A 19,028-nucleotide genomic window follows, 5' to 3' on the forward strand; every position below is an offset into this window, starting at 1 on the left:
GCAAAGTTTAAAATGGCCTCTCTGTCACGAATTCTGCACAGGTCTATTCTATTCTGTTTATGGTAAGCTAAGCCTTCTCCAGAGTAGGCAGTGGAGTACCAAGGGGGGGGGAATCTGCTCCTGGGGTTAGCATCATGATCTGGGAACTTCACTGTTCTGCAGGCATCGGGCCTTTCTCTTTGCCAGGTCCTGCCTTCGCGATAGCAGGAGGAAGGCCCAGCACCAGCAGAGCAGCGAGTTAAGGCTGCCGACAATGAGAGAGCTCTGAACAGTCTTCTTGTGGCCCGCCTGGGCCTTCCCTCTTCCATGTCACTGATGAAGCAGCAGAGAGAAGCCCTCATAAAGCCGTCCACAAAAAAAAAAACAGGTTGAAATGGGGGGGGGGGGGGTCAGTCAAGTCTGGAGGCACAGGGGGATGGGAGGGATGGAAAACTGCTACACAGGAGGATAGGAGGGATGAATGGAAAGCTGCTGCACATGGGGGGAGAGAGGAGAGAGGAAGAATTGTTGGACATGGGCTGGAGAAGCAGAGGGAGATGCAACAAAAAGGTAGAAAGGAGTGAGAGGGAGAAATCCTGCACATGGTGGAGGGGAGGAATATATGCATGGAGAAGAGAGGAGGAGAAATGTTGGACATAGGGTGGAGGGCAGGGCGAGATTGTGCATGGGGAGGAAGGGAGAGATGCTGCATGGAGGGGAATAGAGAGGTTTGACCCAGGGCACAAGGCAGGGTGAAAGAGCGAGATGTTAGACAATGGGAAAGAAACAGAAATGTTGGATGTGGCAGTGGAAGATGGATGGTGAGCATGGAGCAAGAAGATAATGTCAAATGGGCAAGAGACTCTGGCGAGTGAGTTAACAGAAGACAAACAGAAACCAGAGCCTGGAACCAACATGATTTGAATAATGACCAGACAACAAAAGTTACAAAAAATGTATTTTCTATTTTGTGATTACAATATGTCAGATTTGAAATGTGTATCCTGCCAGAGCTGATGTTAGACAGCAAGCGTGAGCTAGGACCTAAAAGAGAGAGGAAAAGCCTGCCTAGAAGTCGCAAGATAGCTGGCGGTATATAAAAATAAAGTTGTTATTATTATTATTATTATTTTTGTGAATTTTGTTTACACCACAGCATTGGCATGAGGTGGAGAGGTTGTAACCCTATGTAATGTTATATTGTAACACTGTGAATGTTAAACTTTAGCCCGTTCTGAGCTCTCTGGGGAGGATGGCATATAAAAATAAATAAATAAAATTACTCAAAAAAGAGTTTTTAAATGATCGGCCCCGGGTGTCACTTATCCTAGGTCCGCCACTGAGTGGGTATGTAAACTGACTCTTTCCATGGATCATTTTGGTAAATTTTTATTCTTTGTTTTGATGGACAGATGAATATAGGATTAAACCTGTGGAAGAAGTCAAATACATGAAAAATGGAGAAGAAGAGGAGAAGAAGATAGCAGCCAAGAACCAAGAAAACTTGGTAAGGATACTGCTTTCTTTCTCTTTAAAGGTACAGAACTTATTCCTCACTGTCTGTTAAAAGATGAGTTTTCATGTGTTTCAACTGTTTAGAAGTCCAGATTATGAGACCCTTTGTAAGAAATCAAAAAGTTGTGGGGTAAGAAATACGAGTGCGTTCTAATGAGGATCAGCAAGTGCTTGAAAGGTGAAAAACAAAGATTGGACTACATAATCAGTTTTCCTGGTGGAGAAGGGTAAATAGTGGTGTGACCCTGGGATCTGTGCAGTTTAACATATTAATGATCTGGAAAAAGGAATACTGGGTAACCTAATATGCAGATGAGACAAAATTATTCAAACATGAGCAGATTGTGAGGCTTTACAGAAGGGCCTGAAGAAACCAGGAGACTGCGCATCTGCGCAAAGTGACACACAAAGGTGCATGATGCTTGGATGAGGAGGTGTAAGATGAAGTCCTTGGGGTTGTTTTCTAGAATAGTTTCATCTATTTTAGACCAGAATATGGAGGGTTCGATGTGTTTGCGTGAGGTGTATGTTACTTTATTGAGTTTTGTTATAGTTTTTTTGTTGTTTTTGGTCCAGTTAATGTTGAAAGTGTAGGTGTAGTGGTCTGACCAGATGAATCTGGACCATGTTCCGTTAGATGTATGAATTTCTGTTAAGGATGGTTGGTGGGTCATGAAGGCTGCAATATCAAGTTGGTGGCCTTTTTCATGAGTTGTTTGTGGATTTAGCATTTGGAAGGATAAGGCTTTGAGAAATGAGAGAAAGTTGTCTACTTGTTTGGATGATTGATCATCATCTAGGTGTAGATTTAGGTCTCCTAGGAGTAGGTTGTAAGTTGCTATTAGTGAGTTTTGGTATATGAAGTCTTCCACTTCGGTTCTTGCTAAAGACCAGTTTCCCGGCGCTATGTAGCAGAGCATGCAGTTTAGTGTGTCTTTTAGTGTGGTGCTTGAGAGTTGGCAAGCTAAAAGGTCCATGTACGGGTTAGATGTTTTCTCAATTATATTAAGGGTTAGATCTTGTTTGATTAAGATTGCTAGACCTCCGCCTCTTTTTTTTTCTCTGCAGACCACTGTAATTTTGTATCCTTGTGGGCAGACTTCAGTTATTCTGGGGTCTGAGTCGGAGGTTAGCCAGGTTTCTGTGAGGAAAAGACAGTCCAGGTTTTCTTGTGTTATCCAGGTTTTTATAAGCTCTGTTTTTGGACCTAGCACTCTGATATTTAAGTAGGCGCATTTGAGTGTGGATATCTCTGTGTGATAGTTGTGGGTTGTGTTTGGATATATAAGTGATTTGGTGTGCCGGTGTGGTTTAGTCTTAGTGTGTGTTGGTCTTCTTCCCCATGCTGTGGTAATGGAGTGTAGAGTGTTAGATTGTAGGTTTGAGTTTCTGTCACTTGATGTTCTCCTATTTTGGAAGAGAGATTTATTTATATCTTTAGCAGGTGTAGGGAGGAGGTTATTTGCTGCTGTCTTCCCGCTGGTTAAAAGAAGGATTAACAGTATGAAGTGCTGGGCTCGTGAGGTTAGCTTCATTTTGGGGTTTTTGGTTTTATTTTTTTTTTTTGTTTGGTGGTTGGTGAAAGGTGGTAGAAGGGTCTTTGGTGGTTTGGCTGCTGTTTTTCGGTTGGCTTTACATTTGGTAGTGTGGGGGTGGATCGCTTCTTGGTCACTTCACAAAGGTGCTATGAGCGTCTTAGACAGCGTGCTGTTAGGCGCTGAATCTTTTATTGGTTCAGGGTAGTCCCTTCGGGTGGGGAGGAGGGGTGGAGAGCGCTCCCACACCGGCAAGCCTCCCTGCCTGCTCCTGGGTCCAGCGATGTCAGCCAAAGTGAGATTCAAATAAAGCAAAAAGAAAAAGAGACAAACTAAAAACGGGTGCTGGGAGACTCCCTGAGCCTTCCAACTGGCTCAGAGTAGTCTCGTTGGGTGGGGGGAGGGGCGCAGTGCGCTCCCACGCCGGCAAGCCTCCCTGCCTGCTCCTGGGTCTAGCGATGTGGCCACAGTGAGTTTCAAATGAGAAACAAGAAGTAAACAGAAACTAACAGAAACACGGGTGCTGAGAGACTTCCTGAGCCTTCCAACTGGCTCAGTGTAGCCTCGTCGGGTGGGGGAAGGGGCGGAGTGCGCTCCCACGCCGGCAAGCCTCCCTGCCTGCTCCTGGGTCAAGCGATGTCGGCCCTGTGCAGTCCCGTCGGGAGGGGGGAGGGGCAGAGTGCGCTCCCACGCCAGCAAGCCTCCCTGCCTGCTCCTGGGTCCAGCGATGTGGCCAGAGATCAGCTGAAAAACCGTATTCGTGGTTTTTAAAAATTTGCCGGGATTCCTAAAACGGAACCCCTGTGAATTTTGGGGGAGTACCGTGGTTGAAAGGGGATGTGATAGAGCTTTATGAAATCATGAGTTTGGGTGGAACAATTTTAAATGGTACTAGAACCACAGAACAGCCAATGAAATTAACTTGTAATCGATTTGGAGCAGTTTTGAGAAAGTATCTTTCCAGCCCATTTGCAATTAAGCTGTAGAAGATGTAGTCAAGGGTAACAGTATAGTTACCATACTAAGCTGTATTGTAGAAAAACATTCGCATCATGCCTATATTATTATTTGAATTTTCTAATGCATGCTTATTAGGTGTTTCAGTGGTATCATGCTGACATCATTATGGTTTTGTTTGTATAGTCAGACATCTACTATAATAAAACGCTAAGCGCGCATGCGCACTCCTACCTGCTTGTTCCGTGATCCGTATGTCCGTGGCAGGCAGGAGTGCGCATGCTCTTGGGAGGAAAAACAGCACCACACTCGCGGACCCCAAGGATGTTCTCGCCGAAGTAATTCAGCAGTAAATTATGGCTAAAGTTATTTTTAAGTTCAAAGTTGCCGCCGCCATGGCTCCTCTCATGAGCCGCACTTGCGTTAGAGAAGGCTTCCGACGCAGGTGGGGATCGGGAGAGGAACCGCGGCGGCAGCTTTAAACTTAAAAATACCTTCGGCACAGAACTAAACAGTCGGCAACAGAATGTCGGGCATTTCTTGCAATCCCGGCCGATCCTTACACCCACTAGCCCGCAAAACAGCTTCCCATGCACCCGAGCACCCTCTATGCACGGGCCTCCCTGCTCTTCAGCTCCTCCAGGCAGTGGCAGACCTATCCACAGCCAGGGAGTACTGTAAGGCCCTCTGCTGCTCTTCTGTCTGCCCTCCTCTTCTAAACAGCCAGATGCTGGACAGGGGGAGAAAGGAAGAGGTGCTGTTAGATGGGGGAGGGGGGCAGGTAACAGGCAGGGAGGCCTACTGCTGGACAGGGGGAGCAGGTAAGAGGTGCTGTTAGACAGGGGTGGGGGAAGGTAACAGGAAGGGAGGCTTACTGCTGGACAGGGGCAAGGGGGAGGTAAAAGGAAGGGAGAATGGCTACTGCTGGACAGGGGGAGCAGGCAAGGGGTGGTGGTGGACAGCCGAGGAAAGAGAGAGACAGAAAGAAAGACAGACAGAAAGAAAGAAAGCAGCCAAGGAGAGAAAAAAAGAAATATAGAGACACACATCTATTCTAGCACCCATTAATGTAACGGGCTTAAAGACTAGTTTATTATATTTTTGTTAGATGAATGTTCTATAGTGTTGTTAAATGTATATATTTTTTTATATTATTTCATTATTATTAGGTTTAATTGTGCCGTTTCTAAGTTTACTTTAGTTTGTTGTATTCATTTATTCAGTGTTCTGTATCGTTTCTCCCAAGAGAGCTCAGAAAGATTTATATGAATTTATTCAGGTACTCAAGCATTTTTCCCTGTCTGTCCCGACGGGCTCACAATCTATGTAATGTACCTGGGGCAATGGGGGGATTAAGGGGTTCTTTTACTAAGGCGCGCTAGCTGTTTTAGCATGCGCAAAACGCTAACACATCCAAAGACTCTAATGGACACGTTAACATTTAGCACGAACTAAAACGGCTAGCATGCCTTAGTAAAAGGACCCCTAAGTGACTTGCCCAGGGTCATAAGGTGCAATCTGCTTTGGTATAAGTGCTTTGGTATACGTCTCTTAAATAAGTAGTCCTGTACTAGTAATAGTAGTATACTTGATTTCACCTCTAGAGTCTTGGGTATTATTCTGGATTCTTCCCTCACTTTTAATGACCAGATAAACTCTTTGGCGAAGAAATGTTTCTTCAGTTTGATTATGCTGAGAAAAGTTAGGTCACTATTCCATCAGGAACAATATTCATTATTGGTACAGTCCACTGTGCTTGTTCAGTTAGACCAGGGGTGCCCACACTTTTTTGACTCGCGAGCTACTTTTAAAATGACCAAGTCAAAATGATCTACCAACAATAAAATTTAAAAAAAACACAACGCACACTACGCATAGAATTGTTAATTATCATTCCTATTCCGGGGTTTTTTCAAAGATGTCAAAGCAGATGACTCTATGCACTGTCACCTCAGTAACAACCATACAAAAATAGACAAATACCCACCCCCCTCCCTTTTTACTAAACCACAATAGCAGTTTTTAGCGCAGGGAGCTGCGCTGAATGCCAAGCACTGCTCTCGACGCTCATAGGCTCCCTGTGCTAAAAACCACTATTGCGGTTTAGTAAAAGGGGACCATATTGTAAAATATGGACAGCAGATATAAATTCAGACACATTTTGATCACTAAATTTAAAATAAAATCATTTTTCCTACCTTGTCTGGTGATTTCATGAGTCTCTGGTTGCACTTTCTTCTTCTGACTGTGCATCCAATCTTTCTTTCAGCCTGTATGCTTCCTCTCCTCCACACCTCATTCCCTCCCCCAACTTTTTCTTCCTCTCTCCCTGACCTTTCTTTCTTTCTCTCTTCATGCCCCCTTTCTTTTTTTCTGTTTCTCTTTTTTCCTTCTGTCTCCCTGCCTGCCCCCTTTCTTTCTTTCTCCCTGCCCTTCCCCAAGCCACTGCCATCGGGGAACAGGACCAAAACCGCCACCAATGGATAACAGGCCCCAAAGCCGACGCCAATGCCGACGACGCCCCATGCTCTCCCTGCTTTCGGACCGACCAGCATTCCTCTCCCCGACATCAATTCTGCCGTCGGAGAGGAAGTTCCGCCCAGCCAGGCAGCGATTGGCTGGCCCGAACTTCCTCTCCGACGGCAGAATTGACGTCGGGGAGAGGAAGACTGATCGGCCCGATAGATCGCCAAGGCAAAGTGAGTCCTGGGTGATCAACTCACTTTGCCTTGGCGAGCTACCCGTCGATCGCGATCGACCTATTGGGAACCCCTGAGTTAGACTATTGCAACTCTGTTTATTTGTGTATTAAACAAGGTAGTTTAGATCGACTCCAGTTGATACAGAATACAGCGGCTAAACTTATCTTTGGAAAGAGAAAGTATGATCATGTATCCCCATTGTTGAGAAAGCTTCATTGGCTTCCAGTTTATCATAGGACACAGTTCAAGTGTGCATGTGTTGTCTATAAATTCCTCTATGGAATATTTGATCCTTCAATCCCTCTATGTTGGAATGCTATTAGATCCTGCCACTCAAGGATTACAACAATTTATAAATTATCATTTCCATCCTCTAGAGGACTTAAATGTGCCGGGAAGCTCAGTAAATCTATGGCATTTAAATTGGTAGAAATTTGGAATAAACTCCCAGATTCTTTAAGACTAATAGGTCAGCTATATCAATTTCGGAAAGATTTTAAAACTTGGCTGTTTACACAATAGTTATCCAAGATTACCAGCCGAGGAACAGTAGCTAAGTATATTTTATTTTTAGCTTTTTTTAATATCTATCTAATCTCAACTAATAGTACTTTCTCTATATGCCCTGTTAGTATGTCACTTTATTTTTAATGAACTGTAAACTGAATTGAGTTCCTTTAGGAAATGATCCGGTATATAAACTGAAGATTAGATTAGATTAAATATGTAACATCAGCAATATAAATAGTGGGTATTACAAGTAATATTAATGAAGAATCTAACAGAATCGGTTGTCCAACAGCTTTACTAATATGATCTACTCTAGAGCTATAGACCAATATCCTCTATAATAAAATCCTAAGCGCGCATGCGCACTTAGGACGGTGTGTTTCCTGACAGTGTGCTGTGTCCCTCCGTGTCGAATTCCATTTTCGAACACGGAGGCAGGAAACACACTGACGACTTCCCCCTCTCGTTCTCATTCACCACCAGAGAAACCTCCATAGGTGTTGGACCGGGGGGGCACAGGCGCCCCTGCCAGCATCTACTTCTCCCGCTCGCCTGCTCACCCGCCCGCTGCATTTAACTTCAAAGAAAAGCACTGCGCCGTGCTGCTGCTGGCCTCGCCGACTTCTCTCCACTGTGGCCCGCCCTCTGACAACTTCCTGTTTCCGCTAGGGCTGGCCACAGTGGACAGAAGACGCCGAGACCAGCAACAGCGCGGTACAGCGCTTTTCTTTGAAGTTAAACACTAGGTGGGGTGGGTGGAACAGTTTTGAACTGGGTTTGCTCCTTCCTGATGAAAAGATGGGTGAAGGGGGCTGGGGGGGGGCATAAAATGGGTTTGGATCTGGGGCTGAAAATAGGAGACATGTGAGAGAAGGAGGCTTTACTAGCACCCGTTAATGTAACGGGCTTAAACACTAGTTACTGAATAAAGGGACACTCACTCCCACCACAAGTGTAAGAAGGTATCTAAAGTCTTACAGCCTTTCCAACAAAGAGGGAACATTTGGAGATCACATTAATGTATTGAGGGGTAAGAAAATTGTGTATTAATCAGAGACAAAGAAATTGTAAGGCCAAAAAACATCTACGGGCTGATTCTGTAATTGGCGCCTGCCATGGCAGGTGCCTACAAAATGGGCACCTGCTGCTTGTCATTCACTGACAGGTGCCGCTTCCAGAATCAAGGATTGACAGGACCCTAGGCACCGGAAATGTAGGCCAGGGTTTCAAAGGCCTAGGGTCCCGTCAAAATCGCAGTCAGCGGTGCATAGTGACATTGAAGTCCAGCACCATCCCTAACCATTCGGGCATTGGCATCAATATGCGCTGCTAGCTGCCAAGGACCTAGGCACTGGTCTGGAGGCCACGTAGTGGCTCTTTGTTTTTTTTTAATTACTTTTTAATTGGTTTTAAACAACATAGCCGATTATCACGTTGATTAGCAACAATTAACACTATTAAGTAAAGTGGCGGTGGGACGCCCATCACCGCCTAACTTTCTGCGTCTCAACAAGAATCCAGGCTCTAGTGATAGTTCATCCAAAAGCTGATCTGACTTTGAGGGGCATTTTCGATAGGACATCTAAGTCAAATTTGGACATTTTGGAAAAAACATCCAGAAATCCAGTACAGAAAATGTCCATTTTCAAAACAGCCAGACATCTATCTTTTATTTTTGAAAATGACCTAAGTAGTCGTTTTGGTCCTCAGGTCGTCTATCTTTTTTGGCCATTTTCAAAAATAAAAATGTCCACATGAAAAAGGCACAAAAGCAAGTTTTGCAGATGTACCCAACTACCTTGTCTGATCTTGGCAGGGGAATCCCAATCAGCTGAGCTGGTTTTGGGGAGTCCTGCCGGCTCAGCGGATGGGGTATTCCCCTGCCAGGATCAGCTGAACCGGCAAAGAGATCTGATTCCTCTCTCCCGCCCTCCTTTCCACCCATAGACATGGTCTTAGGCGCCTGGGTCAATCAAAGCCTTAGGCCCCTCCCTGATGCATCCCAGGAGGCACCCGGAAGGGGAAAGCCATTAAGAAGGCGGGCCTGCCGGTGGGAGGGAGTGGACATCCCTCCTGCCCGACTGTCATTAAAGATATGGGGTTGATGTCAGGGTGGAGTGCTGCGGTTTGGAGTGAGGTGTTGGGGTTCAGTGGGGCCCGGCGGCAGGAAGGAGTGGTCATCCCTCCTGCCGATTATGCTAAGGAAAGGTACAGGGGTGTGTGGGTGCTGTTGAGGGATGTTGGGGGAGGGTGTAGTGTATGGTGGGAGTTCCGGGATTGGTGAGTGTGAGGGAGGGAGGGAGGGAGAGAGGAATCTGATCTCCCTACTAGTTCAGCTGATCCTGGCTGGGGAATCCCCTATCAGCTGAGCCAGTAGGACTCCCCGAAACTGGCTCAGATGATTGGGATTCCCCTGCAACCAGCTGATGGGAAGCCTGTATTTTTTTCTGCTGTTTGGGTGGTGGGAGGTGGTCGTAACCACTGGGGGAGTAAGTGGGGGTGAGGTGGGGGGTCATGCCTTAAACCCTCCAGTGGTCATCTTGTCAGTTTGGTAACCTTTGGGGCACTTAAACCTGTTTTTCATTCGTCTAAGTCCCGGCATGTAAGTTCTGCCTAGGATGTCCTGGGAAAGCTTCGATTATTGCTTCAGGACATCCAGGTTTAAGTCTGCCCCATGCCTGCCCATAATACACCCCTTTGAGCTCTGGATGCCCAGCAGCTTAGAAGTGCTGCTGAACATCCAGAAAATTTGTTTTGATTATCAGCACTTGGACGTCCAGGTGCCAACTTAGGCTGGTTTTGGGATGTTTTAAAGTTTTGATTATGCCCCTCATTGTCATATAACTTAAGCAACACTTAAGAAGAGTGTGAAAATGGTTTTAGAAAAGTCGAGATATCAAATCTTTAAGAGAAAGGTAGACAAATAAAATTTCTTCAAATGATTTTAATGTACAAATGACAAGTTTGGAAATAATGATTAAAAATAGCCTCAAATTAACCAAATGTCATAAATCTTCCATTGTTCGTAACTATTTGTTATGGAGAAGTCTAGACAAAGGAAATTTAGCTAAATTTGTTAGAAGATTTAAATTTCTAATAAGTTGGGTGACAAGAAGGAGTGTAATTAGAGAAAAGTGAAATGAGGTGCTTTGTAAAGACTATATTTTCTTACAGCTATATAACAGGTAAAAAGGGGTGATTATTCAAATGAGCACACCAACTACCCTTATCAGAAAAAAGGTAAGTTAATGTATTGGGATGTGCTAAAGAATGGGACTGAGTAAAAACAGCCTTACAGCTTTCACAACCTACTTCAGAAAAGCAACTCTTTGTTTACTTTCTCAGCTTCACACAAGTTTGACACTGTTTTCCTGGACATTTGGAAGGGATAAAAACAAAGAAATGCCAGTTGCTGTCTGTTTGTGTACTGAAATGGAGGGGCTAGGGCCATGCTGTGAGGATGAAAAGCAAGACCTACTGTCTTCTAGAAGTGTCTGCGCAAACTTGTTTGATTAAAACCAAGCTTCCGTGAACAGAATACATGCCTAGAATTCCCCAGTTCTGAGCAGCCAGTTAGGGAGAACTCATTGTTCAATATGACAGGAACGTATTAGCACTAGAAAGAAGCTATCATAACTGCCTTGTTAATATTTAGAATATGAATCATGGAACTCTTGGGCGTTTGCGTATTCTGGAGTGTTTGTGGTACCTTGTCATTAAATTACACTTCTCTCACGCTGCTGTTCTTAACCAGCAATGAAATGCTCCTGCACTTTGATGATGTTTTTGTCTGAGTTTAATGTGGTATCTGGCTACAAAATCAACCAAGGATCCCGAAAGTATATTTCTAGACACAAAATAGGAACAATCTTTAGTAAATCAGTCAAATATTTAACTAAGTCAGAAATTCTTTAGATGGGTCACATATCTTATAGCCTTTCTAGTCTCATGGGATTACAAGTCGCTCTAAATAGATCATTGTGCTTAGGTATATCCAGTCTATCTCTACGTTCACCCTTGAACATTCAGGCATGATATTCTTGTCTGGATTTTTATGTTAATAAATTCTCATCATTTTATGACTCCTGCACCATAAGACTGAGGTTATTAGTCGTATTTTGCAGGACTTTTTTGCTGACTTGTATGCCTCTCTAGGCCCGGACCTTCTCGATGCGAGGGTCTATTTGGATAGCTTGAATCTGCCCTGTCTCTCTATGGAGGACTCGGCTATGTTGGAGCATGCGACCGCTGCAGAGGAAGTGGAATGAGCGATCCGGGCTAGCCCGTTGGGCAAGTCTCCGGGGCCGGACGGCTACCGCAGTGAATTTTACAAGCTACTTGTCACGGAGATCGCTCCATTGCTGTCTGAGATCTTTAATTTGAGCGTGGCTAAGGGCTTTTTGCCACGTTTTTTGAATCTAGCTCAGATCATCGTCCTTCCTAAGATGGGTAGGGATCCGGCCCAGCCGGAATCCTATAGACCTATATCCTTGTTGAATTTTGAGACGAAATTGATGGCTAAGGTGCTGGCGAATCGCTTGGCCCGGGTGCTGCCCTCCCTGGTGTCGGAACAGCAGGTGAGTTTTGTTCATGACCGGCCGGTGTCTAAGAACCTTCGCCGTATCCTGTTGGCCTTGGAGAGGGCTGGTATGGGTGGTACCCCCGCTTTACTTGTTAGTTTCGACACTGACACGGCTTTTGACCAGGTGCGGTGGGGGTTCCTCTTTGCTGTGTTGCGTGCAAATGGGATGGGTCCCTTTTTCTTCAATGCTATCCAGTATAGTGACCCTGCGGCGCGGATATCAGTGAATGGTGACCTTTCGACTCCCTTTCCGATTCATCGAGGCACTCGTCAGAGTTGCCCTCGCTCTTGTTGTTTGCGCTTTATTTGGATCCTTTGATTCGGGAGTTGCAATCTAATGTGGACATCAGCGGCCTTCAGCTGGTCTATTCTTCATTTGGCAGAGGTGCTGGCTCCCAGTAAACGTAGTGTTTTATTTCGCCCGCTATTGGAGGTGTGGCAGCGCTTGCTTCCACTTTGGCGACAGGATCCTCATGTCACTGTGTTGCTGCCGTTGACGGGTAATCTTTCCTTTTTGCCAGGGTTGCTCCCTTCGGTCTTTGGGTGCTGGCAGGCTGGGGGGCGTTGAATTTCTCTACCAGGTTCTGGGAGATGATGGGAAGCTCCTGTCCTGTGAGGAGTTGTTGCAGCATGGTCTTTCTTTTGCTGCTTGTCAATTGTGGCATTATGTGCAGTCTCTCCCTGGGGATTCCCTTTCCTTGGCTTTTGGGCTTCGTTTTCGTGCCTTCTTGGAGGGGGAGGAGAATTCTGAGCCTCGGATCTCAGTCTCCTATTTTCATGCACAGCTTGGTGCCCTTGGGCCCCCTCAGGATTTTTCCTTTGTGTTGGCGGCTTGGCAGGGGGATTTGGGGAAGGAGCTTGGAGCGGATTTTTTGCTCCGCGCTCTTCAACGTATCCCAGTTTTGGTGCATAATGCTGAGCTCCGAGAGTGCCACTTCAGGACCTTGTTGAGAGCATATGCCTCCCAGAGTCAGGCCTACCATATGGGTTGTGTTGCCATATGGGTTGTGTTACCTGTACCGCAGAGGTGAACTTTTACTATCATGGCCTTTGGAGTTGTGAAAGTATTCAGAGCTTTTGGGGGGCTTTGGCTTCCTTTCTTCAGGGTCTGTTGAGAGTTCCTGTCCCTATCTCTGTATTTCATATGTTGTTTGCTCATTTATCTGCATTTTCTGTTTATACCTATGCGGAGAAATTATTCTTAAATGTATATTGAATCACTGGTTGGCTGATGTTCCTCCCTCTTTTTGGTACTGGAGGAATAAATTACATGAACTTTTGGGGTGGGAGGCAGCCATGGCTTACTCCTCTCGCCGCAGAAGCAGAGACTTTGTCCGTATTTGGTCTCCTTATTTGAACATTTTGCCTCCCCGGAGTCGGAGTCGTATTTTGAACAGATTGCAGTTGTATCCTACCCCACTTGTCTGACCTTGGGGTTTTTTTTGGGGGGGTAGGGGGGGCTGTTTTGGGAGTAGGGGGTTGTGAGTTGGGATGCATTGTACCCTGAGAGGACATCAGAGCCCAGTCCTCTTGGGGGGGGGGATCCCTGTGCTGTATCATTTCCATTTTTGTCTGCTGTGTTGTATTCGTTTATTGTGTGATTTTTCTTGTTAATAAAAACAGATTTAAACATAAGAAAAGTACAGAGAAATGGTGAGGAGAGATTCATAAAGCTGGGAAAAGACAACAGACTAGATGCTCAAGCTATGTAAAAGATGTGTTAGAGAAAGAATTAATTCTCAAAATATAACATAGTAACATAGTAGATGACGGCAGATAAAGACCTGAATATTCCATCTAGTCTGCCCAACCTGATTCAATCTAAAAATTTGTTAGGGGGGGGGTTGTTCTTCTTCTCCTTAGCTATTTCTGGGCAAGAATTCAAAGCTCTGCCCGGTACTGTTCTTAGGTTCCAACCACTGAAGTCTCCGTCAAAGCTCACTCCAGTCCATCTTCACCCTCCCAGCCATTGAAGCCCTCCCCAGCCCATCCTCTTCCAAATGGCCATATACAAACACAGACTGTGCAAGTCTGCCCAGTACTGGCCTTAGTTCTTCAACATTTAGTATTATTTTCTGATTCTAGATCCTCTGTGTTCATCCCACACTTTTTTGAACTCAGTCACCATTTTCATTTCCACCACCTCTCTCGAGAGCGCATTCCAGGCATCCACCACCCTCTCTGTAAAGAAGAATTTCCTTACATTGCTCTTCAGTCTCCCACCCCTCAACCTCAAATTATGTCCTCTGGTTTTACCATTCTCCTTTCTCTGGGAAATATTTTGTTCTACGTTAATATAGCATCAGTCTTTTGAATACTAGTGGGATGTGTTTCTTGCATAGCTGTTCTGGCCAAGCAAGCTGGAAGGAAGTACAATAATAGTATCCAGTATTCATGGAAACAAGATGGGAGAAGTGGGTGGAATACATAATAACAGTAGATGATGGCAGAAAAAGACCAAAATGGCTCCTTCAGCCTGCTCAGAAAGAGGTTTGTTTATTTGGGGTAGATTTCTGTAAGATTCTGATAAGAAACTATGTCCTTTACCTAACCTTTGAAAGAGGGTTCATACCTATAGGAATCCTTTCTATTTGAATTCTTTTACATAGAAACATGATAATAATAATAATTTATTTTTATATACCACCATACCAAAAGGTTCAAAGCGGTTCACAACAAGCAAAGTTAATACATATAGTATAAATAAAATAGCATGAAGATAAAAACAGGTAGATAGAATGGAATACATCAATTAAAAGCATAGATAATTTAAAATGGAACACATTAGGATACCAACCTATCAAATAGATGTGTCTTTAACAGTTTTCTAAAATCAAAATAGGAAGTAGCCTCTAGCATAATTTTTCCGAGCCACATATTCAGTTTGGCGGCCTGAAATGAGAAAGTTCTCTCAAAGAACTTCTTATAATGACAAGATTTTATAGAGGGATAATTAAACAGGTTTATCCTACGTGTACTCTTACTGGAGTGACTCAAAGAGAAGTGAGGCTCCCGGCTTCCGGGAGACAACCCCCTCCCCACACACACACAAAATCACCTCAGTATGGGGAGGGAGGGAAGGGAGGGAGATGCCCTTGGATGACTCAGAGATGACTTCGGCGATCAGGAGGGAGGGAGGATCTCTGGCAATCGGTGGGGGGGGGGGGACTGCTGGACCACATGCGCTGAAGGGAAGTGGAGAGGGGGGGAGGTGAGAGGAACAGACGCTGAAGGGAAATTGGGAAGAGAGAGTGGACTGAAAACGCTGAAGGGAAATTGGGAAGAGAAGTGGAGAGTGGGGAGAAGACACTGAAGGGAAATAGGCAAGAGAGAGGGGAGAAGACACTAAAGGGAAATGGGCAAGAGAGACAGAGGGGAAGACGCTGAAGGGAAATGGGGAAGAGAAGTGGAGAGTGGGGAGAAGACGCTGAAGGGAAATGGGGAAGAAAGAGATGCCAGACAATGGGGGGAGCAGAGGGAAGAAGATGGGTGCCAGCCCAATTGGGGAGGGGAGAGAGAGATGGAAGGGAGAGAGAAGGCAGCAATGGATGGTATGAAATGAATGAGGAGAAGATGAGGAAAGCAGAAACCAGACAACAAAGGCAGAAAAAAAATTTCTATTTCTATTTCTTTCTTTTTTTTTGCTTTAGGATAAAGTAGTATATTAGTTGTGTTGATAAACATTTATAAACAAAACCCTGCCAGCTCAATATCTCTTTCTCTAGTTCAGAAGCCAAAACTTTAATTTATAAAATGACAATTATACAGAATATTGTTTTTTTTTATACTTTAATAAAATAAGTTCAGTATAAAAGTATTCGAGGCTTGTATGGATGGGACAGTGAAGGGGACCAAGCTCGCGGGCACAGGCCAGTGACGGGGACGAGTTTGCGGGGATGGTGACAGGGGACAAAGTTTTTCCCTGTGTCATTCTCTAATCCTGTAATCTACTGGATTCCAGAAACTTCACTGTTGGTTTCCATTAATTTACATACCACAAGAGTCAAACTTATGGACCTGTAGTTTCTTACTTCTTCCTTCAATTTTTGTGGCGAGGGACCACATCCGCCCTTCTCCAGTCCTCCAGTACCATTCCCAACTCTAGAGAAACATTGTAAAAGTCAGCCAGCAGAGCTGCCACAATTTCCCTAAGTTTCTGCTTATCTCCATCACTACCTACAGTGAGGCCTACCAAGCTTCTACCAACCTTTCCGTGGAAAAAAACAACTTTGAAGTTGTTCCTAAGTCTGCACCTTTAGAATTTCATATTGTCACCCCTAAATCTAGAATGTCCCTTCCACTGAATATAGTTTGCTTCTCGAGCATTATTCAGGGGCCAATATTCAAAAGGGTTTACCCGGCGGCAAGAGAGGTACCTTCCTGGTTACACACCACTGAGAAAACCCATGCCTAGTATTCAGCAGCACAACCAGTTAGTGCTTCTGAATATGTCCACTAACCACCCATTCCCTCAATGGCGTAGTAAGAGTGAGTGGCGCCCGGGGTGGTGACACCTCTCCCATGCCCACGTTGGTATCAGCTGCCCTTTAACGTTACTTCCTAGGTGCAGGTCCCAGAAGTGACGTCGGAGAGAGTGACGGTGCTGATGCCATCGCGGGCAGCAACTTCGCACCGGGGAAGTAAAACATTTACGAGAGAAGGCAAGGGGCATGCGTGCGTGGCAAGGAGAGGAGTGGGGGGGGGGGTGGAAAGGAGGAGGGATGCTGAGCCCTTAGGAAGACCACGCCCAAGGCGGACTGTCCCCCTGTTACTACACCACTGCATCCCCTAACTGGATAGTTAGGGGCAGGCTGGGAATAGAGTTAGGGTGGAACAGTAAGATCTAAATTTTAGTCTTGACAATCAGGCTAATATGAACTATTTAACTCCTAATCATATCATCCCAGTTTATTTCAAGAATTATCAGATAGGCAAACCTCCAGCTGCAATGGATAAAATATATATATATATATATATATATATATATAGGGGTCCTTTTATCAAACTGCGGTAGGGGTTTAACGCGCGTAATACCGTGCGTTAAACCGCCTGCTGCGCTAGCCGTGGGGGTTAGCATGTGATTAAATGTCCGACGGCTTGATAAATAGGATAGCGCAGCTTGATAAAAGGACCCCATAGTTTCCCTTGATATCCAACCAGACATTTTACAAGGGAAACAAAGGAAAAAAGTTGCTCCCTTTGCCAAAACTTGACTTTTCAGTGCCCCAAAATCCTAAGTTGAAGTTGGGTTACTCTAGATACATCTGGGAAAATTTGGATAGTTTTCCCACAAAACAATGTTGTTGTTCTTGAAATATGTTCTTAAAACTACTGACTTGTCCATCTCTTTTAAGAAGGTAACCATAAAGGTAGATTTTGTCATTAATGTATCAGAGGAATCCTCCAGAAAGGCTGTCAAGTTAACACTCTCTGAAGGACCTCTCTCCTCTAATACATCCTATTGGTTACCTTCTTTCACAATTCTATTAGGCACATGAAAACATTTCATTATTGAAATATTATCAGAATTAGATAGTGCCAAAACTTCTTTTAAGTACTTCCTGATCAAAATTTCTGCAGAAAGTAAATGCGAAATAAGAAAATTAAGAAATCTAAGATTCTTTCTCCTAAGGGAATTTTCTATAGCTTCCAGTTTCCTATGCATGTAGACTGCAGAGAGATTGGCCTGTTGTACTGAAGAAATTTTATTATCTATAGAGAAAGCTCTACCTTCTAATTGTTCTATTTTATTGTCCAGTTCTCGAAAACATATTCAGAGGAAAATTGATACAATTGTGGGATTACATCCCTCAACAGTGGTTCTGTCTGAGTGTAGCCCCTGGTTTCCTATGGTACACTGTGGCTAGTTATGTGCACAGGAGGCAGGCCAGAAGGACACAATCAGGTAAAAGGAGAGTAAATAATACCAATAGATATTCCCCTTTACCAATATATTCAGGGTTCTGGGACACTGATCCCCTGAACTGTATGCACAGAAATTAAGCTCTGGAACGCATTGCTGGAGGTTGTGATAAGAGCGGATAGCGTAGCTGGTTTTAAGAAAGGTTTAGACAATTTGCTGGAGGAAAAGTCCATAGTCTGTTATTGAGAAAGACATGGGGGAAGCCACTGCTTGCCCTGGATCGTTAGCATGGAATATTGCTACTCCTTGGGTTTTGGCCAGGTACTAGTGACCTGGATTGGTCACCATGAGAACAGGCTACTGGGCTTGATGGACCATTGGTCTGATCCAGTAAGGCTATTCTTATGTTCTTAAGTAGCCAACTGCTTAGAGAAATTCTCTCCCAGCTCCCACAAAACTATTAACCAGAGAGAGACAAACTGTTTCTCCCTACTCCCTTCCCCTTCTGACCAACTGTATCTCTGTGCTTTTCTCTACACTGTTTATCAGGCAGAAAAAAATCCCTCTTAACTCTTTCAAAAGAGTCAGTAGTATCTCTCTGCCCCTGGCAGTGGGAGGAGTCCACACAGGGTGCATAATAGCTTCACTGTTGCCATGACATTAGAGGCCTGCCTGCTCAATCGCTGCACTGGAATCCCCCTCCTCATATGAGAAACAACAGTTCAAATATTTTTCAAAGTTAAATGTTTATCAGAAATAGAAGATTTTGGCGAAAAATCTAGTGGAAGTTACCTCCTTAAGAATGCATTTTTGTGGTTTTAGCAGACTGTGTTTCCAAGTTCTGCTGTTCTAACACCTTTGAACTAGTTAGAATACATGGCAGGGGTGGAGGAGTTCTCGTGGTTGGGAATAATGACACACCATCTGACAAAGAACTTCCTGACTAATTCTGGTATTCCAGGAATCAAATGTCTATCCATAGATTCATTTACTTTTGAGGTTGATAACATATAAATCTCTGGTTTACCTTTCCTTTTCTTCCTCATATTCCAAACATCAAAAAAATATTTTACCAAGTCTAAAAAAACAGGATCCAATAAATAGACAGTTGTTTTTTTTCCGCCATGGTTTATTTAATTTTGCTCTTTCCTCTTGAGAGCACTGAATTTAATATGTTAATATGTTAATGAATATTTAATATGGTGCTTTAGTTATATTGTGAGCCTTTTTGGACAGATAGGGAAGTTTTAAGCACCTAGTGTTAACCGCCTTGATCTAACAATAATTGTAAGGAAAAGCGGTATATCAAATAAACTGAAAACACATACATACATACATACATACCTGTGATTCCAGATCTTCTGAAGAAGTCCGTGTTATTTTGC

At 44.3% G+C, this 19,028-nt stretch overlaps 1 protein-coding gene across 8 annotated transcripts in view; it reads left to right on the forward strand.

Annotated features, from left to right (window-relative positions):
- The window catches only part of C12H1orf21 (chromosome 12 C1orf21 homolog), a 610,172-nt gene that overhangs the window by 391,887 nt on the left and 199,257 nt on the right, over positions 1 to 19,028 (forward strand). For 6 of the 8 annotated variants that reach the window (XM_033916059.1, XM_033916056.1, XM_033916057.1 and 3 more), the window contains one exon: positions 1,392 to 1,516. In XM_033916059.1, the coding sequence (XP_033771950.1) occupies positions 1,392 to 1,516 (125 nt within the window). The remainder of the gene's footprint in view (positions 1 to 1,391; positions 1,517 to 19,028) is intronic. The other 2 variants (XM_033916061.1, XM_033916063.1) reach the window with 1 other exon arrangement.

The sequence above is a fragment of the Geotrypetes seraphini genome, chromosome 12 (assembly GCF_902459505.1).
Source record: "Geotrypetes seraphini chromosome 12, aGeoSer1.1, whole genome shotgun sequence".
NCBI classification, from domain to species: Eukaryota; Metazoa; Chordata; class Amphibia; order Gymnophiona; family Dermophiidae; genus Geotrypetes; species Geotrypetes seraphini.